Here is a 14,584-nt window from a genome sequence, read left to right as displayed (position 1 = left end):
GTTGGTGTACGGTGATGCAAAATACAATTTGTACAGTATAAAAAACCATTACGTCTACGGGGTGTCCCATAGAACATGGAAACCCAATGTGTGTGTGTGTGTGTGTGTGTGTGTGTGTGTGTGTCTGTGTGTGTGTGTGTTTAGAGTTGGTTTTAAAATTAACGTGAGATTTCAACTCCTTTTATACATCACATATTATGGTTAGTATTTTCTTAACATTAATGAATGCCTGTTTGATTTTATTAATTTCAGATAACATTAAATTATTTATCTCTTCATTGGCTTGGTTAGTTGCTGATTTAAATAATTGTCTCTCTCTCTCACTCTCTCTCTCTTTGACTTGTCATAGAAGTCATAAAACCTAGTGTCCTAGGTTTTGATGTTTCTAAGATGTTAAATCGGTACTTTCTTTTTTCCTGTTGCATTTCCTAAAATAAAAATAAAATTCTCACCTGGAAAGACTCCAGACATCCTCCTCCTTTTCAGAGGTGGATGTAGACGGGGAGCATGTGGCCTGTAGGTGTCTAGGTATCAACATATACCATATAGATCAAACAAACATTGATCCTGTCAAGGCGTCAATACACTCACTTTTACTCAGCCATTTTTATTTTCCAGGAAGAACCCAAACACCTCCTGAAGTGGGTAACAGGTCAGGAAGGAACTCCACAGAAACCCGGTTACAGATACAAACCATCATATATCCAGTAATAAACGCAACACAAGTCAAATCTGAGACATGTTTGAACTTTTGATTTACACACACCTCTGTCATGTCAATCAAGGGTGACAGGACTCAGTGACATGGCAACCGCTTTGACTGACAGGTCATATAGTCATAAATCAATCCAAACTGACCATGTACACTTCAGACTACCTGTCAGTCTACGCTGACTGTACGTACATAAATCAGGCCATAAATCAGGGTCATAAATCATTCGGATTTGAGACTAAGGATATGATAATACTACTATTATGTATTTTTGTTTTATGCATTAATTTGGTTATTATTCCTAGATCATTTTTGGCTCTTTATGTCATTTACTTTGTAATTTTATACCTTTATTTATAGCAATACTTTTCCAGTACAAATTCTGTGTAGACACTCACCCTACAAGTCCTAGATCTGCAATGAGTTTAAGGTCAAGCCGTATCTGTCTGGTTTGACCTTTACTGGGTAAGAACCCAGAGTGAAGAGAGCCACCGTGACCCCCTTTGGCCACCAAAAGTTTGTCTCCTTCACAGTTTAACTCTCCTAATGAGAAAAATGAGAAAAAAAATGTATTCCCATTAGGTAAGACATGCAGAATACAGTATGAAATGGAAGAAACAACATACAATGGCATTTGATATAAGTGCAAAGTATGTCTAATAAGCATGTCAAATAAAAGAATGAAGTGATGTGAAGGATGTGATGACCTAGATGTTACAGAGGGGTTTAAATGGAATTACCTAAGATTCTCCCATTGTCTGTTGTAACACTGATCCCAACAGGTGCACAGACCTGACTGTCCTCTCCTTTAGCCCCTCTCAGAGCATGAATACTGACAAAAAATAAATGAATACATTTTCACATTGTATTGTATAGCAGAGCAATTATTTGTGATTTTTGTTAATCTAGTTCACCAAAAAGTGAATCGGTCATGACTTATTATGTGCTTTTCTGGTTTTAAAATTCATTTAACAGTTTTATGTGAGAAGTCCAAAAATAAGCATTTCACTTTCCTCACACTTGACTTGTGCACATTCTCTCAAATCATACACACTTCTGCACATTTAAACCTGACGTGAAACACATGCACAGAATCTTCTACTTCTGCCATGTTAGCATGCAAACGATGTAATTATTCCGTCTTATTATAATTTGAACGGGTGGAAGTCAAGATGTTCAATGAATAATACTGAATGATGTTCTTACATTGCAATCTGCTCCTCAAAAAAAAACAAAAAACACTTGTATTACTTTTAAACACTTGGAAAACAGTTCATGAGTCTTATAGACTGCTTTCTGGAACTTGACATTTGGGATTGCTGTGCGGTTTTGTTATATAGGAAAAAAAAGTAGCTTGGACATGCTAAATCTCCATTAAAATTTAATGGCAACTTTTTTTTTAAATTTGAGAATGCATCATATCCTCTGCATGGAGCAAATAAGCTTTCACAATATCAGAAGAAGACCGAGCTCCTAACATCAGATTCTCCAGACAAAAGAATGACCTACAACACATCCGTTTCAGAGCTCACACTTTGACACAAACAATCAATAGGTCACACAATCTGTTACAGCAAAAATATAATAGGCTCCAGTGATAGGTTTCAAAGTCATCAAAATACAAAAAGAATAATATATATTTAATATCAAATATAGAAAATAAATATACATGTTTATTTATGATCTTTTGGAGACACAATACTACATTGAAAAGAGAAAAGAAAATACTATTATATTCTGCCTATAACATAAAGTCATATAAATGTTGTTCTGAGGTATAACTGACCATTGCCATTTTACTCACACATTATTCTCTTTATTATAAATATTTTATTAGTATCCTTTATTAGACTTACCTGCTGTTTGAACCAACACCTGCAGTGAATCGTTTGTTAGGATGCTTGTCCTTGATTTGCTTCAGTGTAATGTCTTTTTTGGCCACCACCCAAACGTCTCCACCATTTCCCCCAAGTCCCCCTAAACGGGGCAGACCCATTCCTCCACTCCCACCCCTCACATAAAGCCGAATATTATCCACAAAGTTGCCATACTGAAATAAAAGACACAGATAAAGTTAGTGGGACATTATGTTCGAGAAACTCGAATAATAAAGGCAAATTAAAATGTCGTCAGTCCAAACTTTTGGCTAAGTCTGCTGAGCCATTGTTCCACTATTTGCATAAATATGTGTCTATTAATATGGTATAAATGATTTTTACATTTCCTGCACCTGCACATTCACTAATGTTATAGCCTCTGGTGAAAAGATGACAGACACGTGAGGTATTTCTTCTAAGCTATTATTATTGATACGTGATAAAAGTGCTTAGAGTGAAGCATCGAGTTTGTAACAGGAATTAGTTACATAACCATCTGCTACACGATCTGTTAATGACACACAGAAACTGAGCATGTGAAGGTCGGGTTACTGCTAACCTTAACTATTTAAAATGTCATTCGATAAACTGGTCAACGTTACCAACCTTCCGGAAACAAACTCTGCTTGTCCAAACCATCCCGAAATAACTCCCCAAGGCAGAGATTGTATCAAAGTGTCACAAAACCTGTGTTTTTTTGTTATAACGTTATTTTCTCTGCATTGTTTAGGCATAGACTGAAGTGAAGGACCAACACGTGTGTGCTTCCGGAAACATGCGAATGTGTGCTGTGACTGGCTTAAAGTGCTGTCCATTAAACATGTTTCCGCCTCTCTCCTTCAGCAGATTTGTGATTTTTGTTTCACCCTGAATTTTTCAGATTTCGCCCGATAATATTTACTAAAGTTTCTGCATTAAAAAAAGTTACATTTATTTCTTATATTACTACTATATTAAGTTATATTATTACGGTTTTGTCTAGCTGTCAAAAATAAATAAATAAAAATAAACGAATAAATAAATAGCAGTATGCTAATCATAAACTCTAAGTATTTGTGTTCCTCAGATTGTAATCCAGTTATGTTCTTCACGTCAGGTGGTTTTTACTAGTGGAATGGGCTACAATCAACCGCATGACGTTTGAAACACATGGGCGCGCAGCGCTTTATGTATTCGCCTCAAAGGTATGAACGGCAAAGGATCTACAGGAGAGAAAAGGCTGAACTAAACATTGTAAGTTAATTGTTTTAAGTAGGCTATTTCCAAGACCAGCGCCTGCTGGTAGGCTATTTCCAAGTGGTGGCGCCTACTGTTAGTGTGTGTGCTGATGCTCGCCACCGCATCCTCGTACACTATACCCAGTCTCGAGATGCTGAATACCGAGGGCACAGAGGGCGGCAAGGCTCCCGGTCAGCTGGGCGAGATAAATCGTGGATGCGGGGACGCATCGTCACTGGCAGGGGCGGTGTTAGGGGTGGGCTAAGGGGGCTGGAGCCCCGAATGTTTTCAGTAAAGCCCCGAATGTTTTTATTACCACCATGCCATCAATGAGTTTTCATGCACAATAAAGTAATTTATATTAGAATTTAAATAAATAAATAAATAAATATCTCTCGACTCTCACGTCTACAGTGTCTGTAAATTTACGCGCTGTCATTCACACCCGACGAAAACTGCCCACTGAGTCTAGTGTTTCTGACTGACATGTAAACTGGCAAACCATCGATGAGCGTCTGTACGATCCAGCCAATGAAATGAGATCTTTTGGAGCCAGGCGGTTTGTTGGCGTGTAGTATTTTACTAGATCAATTTATTTGAAAATTAAAATGGATATTTCAAAAATTCTTCTTCTTCTTCTTCTTCAAAAAAAAGGAAGTAAAACACCCGCAACCAACACTTGAACGCCAAGATACAACAGTTTCAGGTATCTGTAACTTTTAATCATAGTATTATATTTATTTTTCGGTTTTAAATTGTGTCTGATTTAACGTTAACAGTTACATTTTGAACATCTAACGGTTGCGCAGCACAGTCTTTAGGACACACACACACACACAGAGTGGTTATAATGCTTGGTTAGCACGGTCTGTGGCAGACTTTTCTGTCAGGACAACAATTCAATAAACAAGATAATAAAAAAAGACATATTTCGCAAAGGAAATGGTTCCAAACAAAGCATGTTGTTGTGCTCTGCAGCAACACACAGCGGTGTTTACTGAATAAATTTGCTTGAGTAACTTTTAGCGTACTTTTTTTCTGAATGAATTATCCTTTCAAACGAATCCATTGATTAAATGACTGACCGACTCACTCAGTAAGGTAGTGGCATGCCGCCACCTAGTGGCAAAGTAACATTCTAATTTTTTTCACAATTTCATATTTCTGTATTCCAAATTTTATATTTGATACATTAGCCTCATAAGATTATTTATGCAATTTGTAAGTGCTGTGTAAGTGCTCCTTCAAAAATATTAGTGCGTTTATAATTATACTTGGCTTTAAGTGTACATAAACAGAGATAAAGTCCTTTGACCGGTACATCTTTGTAGAGTAAGAGTCAGTGCACTGCTTAATGTTTGCTTCTTATCCCTGTTCTAACAGGACGAGTGTAGCCAGTCAGGCTTGATTGGAAAAGAAAAGAAAACAGAGACAGAGACAAAAAAAAAAAGTGAGATGGAGACACAACATTAGCATATGTGTCAGGATACAAGGGATAAACATTAAATAAAATGTTTTAAATTAGTTTTTTGTTTTTATTGTTTTTGTATATTTTAAACAAGGTAAATCTTTCTGATTTATTAAAATAAAAAGTCACATACATGGATTTTTCTGGGCTAAGCCCCGGATCTCCACTCACCCTAGAACCACCCCTGGTCACTGGCAACAATAAATGCGCGTAAACTGCGTGTCGCAGATACAGTTGCTGGGCTCTGAGACTTCATGACATACTTGAGCGGGTCTAATCAACCCAAACATTAGGACATGTTTATGGAGTTGGCACAGGGGTTTTGGGAGAGAGGTATGTAGACTGTGTGCTCGCACGCGCGCACGGACTGGGCAGAAGGGCCAGTGCATCCAGGCAAGAAATCATCATGTTAACTTATCAATCAGTAGGGATGACAATCTTACTTTGTGTTTAACTTTTCATGAATGTGAAAATGGAGAGATAGAATGTATTACTTTGTGACTCACTTATATAAAACTGCAGCTAAATTATCGTGTACAAAATAAGCTATACCTCATTCTGTTACAACGGTGTCAGACATAGCCTAATACAAGAAAAAATATGTATTAATATATATATATATATATATATATATATATATATATATATATAAGAATGTTTTGTCTATACTTGTGCATTTGCAAAATGTCTCACACCTGGATTTTACAGAGTAGAAAAAATTATTGGTAAAGGTGAAAATTGTCCACCTAATTTATTATGCGCTGTGTGAGCAGTATAATAATTAAGCCTAATAATTTTAGAGGACATACAATGTATTCATTTGGATATATAGATTAAAATTTACATACCACACCTAGGGCAACACAATTGCAAATCTGCATCCAATTAAGTATACCAGCTGCCCAGTTAGTCAACAACTAGCCTACCATGTTAAAATATACAGATTCTTTTTTGTGCCATAACATCCCTATATTCTAATCAATAATTACCCACTTATCACTGTGTGTCATAGTTATTCGCATAGGCTATTCGTTGAGTTTAACTTAAACTACCAAAATAAATAAAACTAAACTGAAATAAAAATACTACAAAACAAATAGACATTAAAAAACAACACAGCGGGCGCGCACACACACACACACACACACAGCCTATGTACATAGGCCTACATAGAAGCTAAATACAATGTATCAAACAGGCTACTACTAATGTTACTGTCTTGATATCAAGAGTTACGAGGAGGAACACAACTGTTGCTGGTGTTCATGAAGGGGTATCCGAACTGATGTTGGAGCTGTGAGGCTATACTGTAATTAAGGTTAGGAAACTTTGTATTACATGAACTAACTTACGCCATCCCATGGTCACCAATGACACATTCTGGACGTTTCTAAACCATAACCGAATAATCGACCAAACTGATCACTTCCCACGAGTTTCATGGAAGCAGTAACGCAGTTAGCTGACCTATATGAATATTAATCTGTGTTAGGTATGAGAGTAATTTAAACATTAAAGCAACCAGACTGTCCTACTCTAGCGAGCCTCCAAGGAGGGCATTAGCAAAAACACGCAATTAAGTGACGGCTGTTACTTCAACACCTGCAGTAAACTAAGAAAAAGTAATAACTATTATACAACTACTTTTATTTTTTATAAAGACAAAAAAAGTTGTTTTATCAAGAAATGAAGCTTTAATGAAAGCACAGACTTTGAGATGATAAATAACTAACGTTACAGTGGTGTACCACTTTTTAAAAGCATGAGGATACATGACTTCGTTTTGTGTCATAACTTTCACACTTTCATTCATAAATTCACCCCGTCTGTGTTTGCGAAGCGACAGGGATTGAAGCCGGAATTCAGTCACAAATGGAACTTGCTGTATAGAGCCAAATTGTCTCTGATAGAGCAGAACGTCACGGAATTAGGCCATTTTTGAATGAATAAATCAAAAGTAGAGCTGTACATTTAATCAAATCTCAATATGGACTAGTGTCTGTGAATATTAAAGGTGTTCAGCAGGGGCAAAAATCTCATCTAAATGTTGGGGGGGACAATAAACATAACATTTCTCACGAGCAAGTTTTGAAGGGGACACCAATAAAATAGGCAAAATTGTACTTAAGGATATGTGTACAGAGAGGAAAGCCTTATTGCATGGAGACTGTTCCATTATCCTTCTTCTCAAAGTTTCTTTCTGGTTCAATGAAAAAGCTGACTAAATTGACCAAAACATTCTTCAAAACATTTTTTTTTGCAATGTTTTTGAAGTTGTTTACACAATCAAGCCACCAAAATACAATGGAATTTGACCTTAACTTCTACTTTTATTTATAGCACAGTTATAATTAAAACATGCATATATAAAAACAGTTGCCATGCCTAGCAAAATGAAGGCATACACACTCTTAGACATACACCCTCACACAACTGTTTAGTGAAATCGGTATAGACGTGAAAGAGAGGGGAAAAAAGAAAAAATAATAATTTATTACGTCAATGACTGATTTGTTCAAAAAGTGGATTCACTCAGTTAGGAAACACCTCCTCAGTGTGTTTCTCAAAATTAGTGCTGTTACTGCTGTAGCTTAGTTTTCAACTTCTTTCGTTGGTGAAATAGTGCTAAAACAGGCAATATGGTGCCTAAAATGCATTTAATATTAACTTCTTGTTTATTCAATTTTTATAAAAAATCTAAATCACATTTGTTATGCTAATATCTGGAGAACAACTGCACTCTTAGTATGATGTTATAATAGATTAACTATATTAAATGAAATAAACTGACCAGTGGTGGCTCGTGGATTTTAAAATAGAGGAGGCAAACTAATTGTATTGGTCTGGGGATCCCTGCCGATTGTTATTATTATTATTTGCTTAACCACTTTAAAATGCCTTTTTGGTGGCTTTTAGTCAGAAACCGTAAAGAAAACATATTCAATATTGATACTCATTATAAATACTTTTTATAAATTATCAGCCCAGCCACTCCGGGAGACGTTCAGACCATATACTGTATAAAAACAGGTTCACACTAATAACACATAATTTATGTCTCTATGATGGTTGGTTGATATTCCAGAAGGGAGGCTAGCCTCCTCTATGATGTTACTTTTCTCAGCACTCCTCAGCGCTGAAAGTGAACACTCGATGCTGATTGGTTCCCCTGGCCTCCCCCTCCCCCTCCCCTTCCCTTTCTCTTTCACTTAGCGGTGAAATTACATCAGCAGATTCGCCACATTTGCAATAGAAAAGCTGAGCTTTCATGTAATGGTATTACAACTGTGAAATTACAAACAAAATTATATACATTCTGAGACATGAACTGAAATGAATAGTGAATTTTATTAACATTAAATCTTCCTCATTTTCACCTCAAAATTTGGGGGAAACTGTGCCTCCCCTGCCTCACCCGACGAGCCGCCACTGAAACCGACTAAATCATAGTGAAGCGGGAAAATCTAAATGCGCACCCGCACTAGTCTAATCTAACGTACAACGTACGTAAGACGTTATTAAACAAGCTGGGTAAACGTTATAATCGCTAACAGCGCAGACAACATCGATCGGTGACAAAAGTAAATTGGTACACAATAATATTTTTTGGACACGATTTATTAATGACTCAGCATCATCTATATTAAAGAGAAAATAATCCCGTCATCCGATGTTTAATGTGAATAAAGTAAGCTTGACTTATGGAGTTCCACAACAACTGAAACACGTTGTTTCCCTTTCATAGGTCACTTCGATGCTGCGGTGACGTTACCGGCTATGGGAACACCCCTCGGTGTGACGAATGTCTGAAGCCCTATACCATCCCGCCAATCCTATTGGCCAAATAGCGTTTGGCACCGCCCTACGCATGCGTACGCATCATATACCTGGGTGCCGCGCGCCATTTCACTCAGGTTTCATTCCTTCAGGGAAGCGAATCATCTGTGCCCTAGGATTCATCTCGCGTTCTCCAGCGGTTTCTACGAGCAGTTTTAACTCCTCTTCGCGGACGCGATGAGTCAATGAAAGGTAAGAGCCGTATAATGGGTTTATCACGAGGAGGCACTCATGAGAGGTTCGTTAGCAGCCTCTCTACATGTTCTCTCCGTCATAGCCTACGGCTACAGTAAAAAAAAAAAAAGAGAATCCGCGCTCTGAAGTGTATTTCTATAAGTCGCCTCGCGTCTAACCCCCACCGTTTCGCTTCTGCGGTCGCCGAGGCCCCGCATGAGGTGTTGGTTAGGGGCGATATGTGCAGCTTGACTGTGAATGCAGTTTTTCCACTTGCTCGCTCTCCCCCATCCGAGCGTGTTAATCAGCAGATTTGTTTTTCAAACTATGTTTGTCCAACATGCGGTTCTCTCCCTCCGAGCGGACAGAAGAAACGCGCCTCCCCTAACTCAGTGAGCTATTAATGTGGTTACCCGCGTGGTGGATAAACTAGAGGCTGGCAAAGACGGCCAGTTTATGACGGCTCACACAGCTGCCGCATTCTTGCTAGCGGCGTGGCCCGATATTTATCTTGTTGGATTAAATCCTGCCGTGGATACGCTTCAGGATTATACACAACGAAACGCAGCGACTTTGACGCATGCGCTTCCTTCCTGTTTGCCAGGGACTGTGCCCTCCACTAGAGAGTGCTGTTGGACTGCTAATGCACATCCAACCCTCTCACTGCACTCCCCATGCTCTAACATTGACTGTCTCGCAGCAAACAGCGCTTCGAGCAGCATTGGATCGAGCTGTAACGCCAAACGTTCCCTCAGACACTCTGCGCAATCCAGCTTTCAGAATTCGAGGGGCGATTCAAGGGTCCTGCACAGACGACCCTTTTTTGACGGCTCGCACAGCCACCGCTTTTTCGCTAGCGGCAGAGCCCGATGTTCAATCTGTTGGCCTAATTCCTGCCGTGGACACGTTTCAGGATTATACACAACGAGACACAACGGCTCTTACGCATACACTTCCCCTGTGCACGAACGCCACAAGCTTTTCGTGCCCGGACATTTTAACGTGTCTGACAGCGTTGCAGGAAGCGGAAATTTTGAAACCGCTAGTATTGTTTCGGACCGCGGGGGAACGCTTGCCCGACATTTCTCAATGGGTGTTACGCACAATTTGTCACGGATACACCATTCAGTTTCGAAGAGGCCCACCTCCTTTCCGCGGAATTCTTTCCACGGTGGTGAAACCGATGGAAATAGCGGTGCTGCGACAGGAGATGTCAGCTCTGCTGAGCAAAGGGGCTATAGAAGAAGTACACCCCTCTCAGATGGAGTCAGGGTTTCACAGCCGTTATTTTGTGGTACCAAAAAAAATAAAAAAAAATAAAAAGACGGCGGATTGCGACCCGTTCTGGATTTACGCCGTCCGAATCTTGCACTCAGGCCGAGCAAATTCAAGATGTTGACGGTAAAGTCTATTTTGTCTCAGAATCAACCAAACGACTGGATTGTCACGATCGATCTGAAGGATGCATACTTTCATATTCAGATCATCAAGAGACACAGGAAGTTCCTCAGATTCGCTTTAGAGGGCAAAGCGTATCAGTACCGCGTTCTTTCCTTTGGCTTGGTTCTGGCTCCCCGTACTTTCTCAAAATGCATGGACGCAGCTCTGGCCCCGTTGCGGCTCCAGGGCGTTCGTGTTTTGAACTACTTAGACGATTGGCTGGTGTTAGCGCAATCGCACACTCTCATCGGGATCTTGTGCTGAATCATTTAAACAGCCTGGGTTTACGCACGAATTTCCAGAAAAGTGTTTAATCCCCTCTCAACGGACAACCTTTCTGGGAATAGACTTGGACTCTCGCGCGATGACAGCAAAGCTTTCTCTCCCGCGCACACAGTAGATTGCGTCATGTGTGCAGTGCTTCAAAGCGGGGCGCACAGTGACAGCGAAATTGTGCCTCAGACTTAAGGTCTAATGGCAGCAGCATTCCCCGTAATTCGTCTGGGATTGCTTCACATGCCCCTTTTCAGTGGTGGATGAAAAGACGAAATATTTCACCTCGTTGTCTTCCGCATCGGACGATTTCGGTGACACGGAGGTGTGTGATGTCGTTAAAACTATGGATGTCAACCGAATTTCTCCTACCGGGGTTCGGCTGGGGATTTTTGGGGTTTCCGAGAGACTGTCACGACGGATGCGTCTTTGACCGGTTGGGGAGCTGTTTGTCAAGGGCGCCCAGCCCACGTAGTGTGGACAGCGGAACAACGCAGTTGGCACATAAAGAGGATGGAATTACTGGCAGTTTTTCTGGCTCTCCAGTATTTCTCGAATCTGCTGATCGGCCGTCATGTACTGCTCAGATCAGACAACACAGCGGTTGTGTCATACCTGAATCATCAGGGAGGATTACGCTCTCGCCCCCTGTGCAGGCTGGCGAGACATGTTATTCTTTGGTTTCAGAACAAATTTCTGTCGATCCGAGCTGTTCATGTCCCCGGACGTTTGAACTTCGGAGCGGATTTGCTATCCAGACAGACTCTGGAGCAAGGGGAATGGAGATTACACCCCCAAACGGTTAATCTCTTATGGCAGATTTTCGGAGAAGCGAGAGGGGATTTATTCGCGTCGAACATGACTACGCATTCTACCTATGCCCCCCATCGCCCCTGGGCTTGGATGTGTTAGCTCACAGTTGGCCCAGGACCAGTTTGTATGCTTTTCCCCCAATTCGTTTTATCCCAGCAGTATTATCCAGAATACGGCTGGACAGAGTGGAACAGCTGCTGCTGGTGGCTCCGCGGTGGCACACACAGCCGTGGTTTGCGGACCTGATCAGTCTGTTAGCGGGCTCTCCATGGAGATTCCCCTCAGACAGGATTTATTATCACAAGCATAGGGACTGATTTGGCACCCGAGGCCAGATCTATTGAAAATGTGGGCGTGGCCTCTGAGCGGAGTGAGTTAGTATGTCCCGGTCTTTCTGTTGAAACTACTGAGACTATACTATATCTAGAGCAGCTTCTACGAGATGCTTATATGCTTTCAATTGGAGACTGTTTTCGACCTGGTGTGAAATTCGTAATATGGATCCAGTTTACTGCCCAGTGGCTTCAGTACTGGAGTTCCTTCAGGACCGTTTTTCGGATGGAGTGACGCCAGCCACTCTAAAGGTTTACGTGGCAGCCATTTCAGCTTACCACGAATATATAGATGGTGCCTCAGTGGGCCGTCATCCACTGGTTTCGCGTTTCATACAGGGTGCACGACGGCTGAAACCTTTCCGCCCTGTGCGAGTTCTTTCATGGGATTTGTCCATTGTGTTGCAGGGTTTATCAGGGCATCCGTTTGAGCCCTTGGAAACCGTACCGGATACAATCCTGACTCTGAGATGCTTCTTCTTATGGCTTTATTCTCCCTCAAGAGAGTTGGGGATTTATAGGCTCTCTCTGTCTCACCCTCGTGCATGGAATTTGCACCGGGCTCTGTTAAGGTGTTGTTGCGGCCGAGGCCTAATTATGTCCCTAGGTCGCATCTAATCCTTTTCGCTTTCAGCAAGTGGTCCTGGAGGCTTTACCCCCTGCTAAGGCGGGGTTAGGAGATCTAAGTCTTTGTCCTGTGAAAGCTTTAAAGACTTATGTGGAACGTACAGCCCCATGGCGTGAATCTGACCAGCTGTTTGTCTGTTTTGGACATAAGAATAAAGACCATGCGGTTACAAAACAGCGCATGTCCAATTGGCTGGTGGAGGCAATATCTTTAGCCTATGAGGCACGCGGACTTGCTTCGACCTTAGGAGTTAAAGCTCTTTCCACGAGAGCAGTGGCTTCTTCTCGAGCTTTTCTCAGTGGATCTTCTATAGATGATATCTGTGCTGCGGCAGGTTGGTCCTCACCGAGCACTTTTATTAAGTCTTACAGTCTGGATGTGAGGATGGCTCCTGGCTCCCGGGTTCTCTCCGCTTGAGCAGATGCTTCCTTGGATCCCAGCTATCAGGTACGTCAGGCGTTATGGTATAGCGTTCCCATAGCCGGTGACATCACCGCAGCATCGAAGTGACCTATGAAAGGGAACATCTCGGTTACGTATGTAACCATGGTTCCCTGAATAGGGAACGAGATGCTGCGGTCCGGGCCGTGCCGTACCTTGATAGCATTCTTCTTCTTCAGTTCATGAAATCTGAGTGAAATGGCGCGCGGCACCCAGGTATACGATGCGTAGAGCGGTGCCAAGCGCTATTTGGCCAATAGGATTGGCGGGATGGTATAGGGCTTCAGACATTCATCACACCGAGGGGTGTACCCATAGCCGGTGACGTCACCGCAGCATCTCGTTTCCTATTCAGAGAACCACGGTTACATACGTAACCGAGATGTTTCTCGCACCGGACTGTGTGTGTGTGTGTGTGTGTGTGTGTCGGTAGTGGTGAGGTAAAAGGGGAGCAGGCACTAAAACACTGAATAAACGAGTAATTTTGCACAGAAAACATTACCTCTGGATTCGGTTGGTTGCAGTTTCCACATTTCAATACTTGTCGCTTATCGAATCAAAACTTATCGGTTCTTATTATACTGGGGCTGTAAAACTGAATTGTACGAACTGGCGCGCAATTTTACATCTCCATGTGTGACGTAATCCCTCCATAGTAAGAAACCTCAGTTTCAAAATAAAAGTAGACTACTGTGTGAATGGGAATTACAGTTCAAAAGAATCAAAGAATCAGTTCTTTCGAACAGTTCGTTTCAAAGAACAAAGATTCTTAGCCTCATGATGTATTTACGTCATCGCAGTTCATTGACAGTGCTTTAATAATAGTAATTTGTGAACACGTCGTTCAGCACAGGGTAAATATACCGGTAATAATAAATTAATAAAATCATATAAATTATTAAATTAAATGGGGCTGCACAAAACTGAAACAGCGTATATCACATCACGATTATATAATTAGCCTATACAAGGTAGGATCTTTGTCCTTTGTGTCTGGATGTCTCAGGAACAATATTAAATGATTAAATGAAATCTCATATCGCAGCTCACAAAATTTTGCAAGTGAAATCCCTGGTTCAGCACAAGGAGCTCCAGCTTCACCCCTGGTTTCGTGAACAAGTTCAACTGATTCATTTAAAGAAATATGATTCAGAAGAACATTTATATACAGATCAGACGCAACTTCTCACCAGTGCTTTTTACCTTTCGAACAAAATCTAAATGTACATTTTTTTAAATGAGTGTTGAAAAAGTAGGGATAACACCTGAGAACATGAAAGTGAAAGTGATAAATTTGATGTGCATATATTTATTGTTGTAACTACATAACTTGCATCAAAAGTTCATGAAGAGCTGTTATAAATGTTCTTT

The 14,584-nt window shown here is 40.9% G+C and overlaps 1 protein-coding gene across 1 annotated transcript in view; it reads right to left on the bottom strand.

Moving 5' to 3' along the window:
- LOC132102998 (GTP-binding protein 10-like) overlaps positions 1-3,378 on the bottom strand; it is a 32,201-nt gene extending 28,823 nt beyond the window's left edge. The window contains exons 1-4 of the mRNA XM_059507779.1: positions 3,196-3,378; positions 2,569-2,762; positions 1,453-1,544; positions 1,111-1,255 (exon numbers count right to left, since the gene is read on the bottom strand). Of these exons, the coding sequence (XP_059363762.1) occupies positions 1,111-1,255; positions 1,453-1,544; positions 2,569-2,762; positions 3,196-3,228 (464 nt within the window). The 5' untranslated portion in view covers positions 3,229-3,378. The remainder of the gene's footprint in view (positions 1-1,110; positions 1,256-1,452; positions 1,545-2,568; positions 2,763-3,195) is intronic.
- Between the last annotated feature and the right edge of the window lie 11,206 nt (positions 3,379-14,584).

The sequence above is a fragment of the Carassius carassius genome, chromosome 24, assembly GCF_963082965.1.
Source record: "Carassius carassius chromosome 24, fCarCar2.1, whole genome shotgun sequence".
NCBI lineage: Eukaryota > Metazoa > Chordata > Actinopteri > Cypriniformes > Cyprinidae > Carassius > Carassius carassius.
This window is presented reverse-complemented; position numbering and strand designations above follow the sequence as displayed.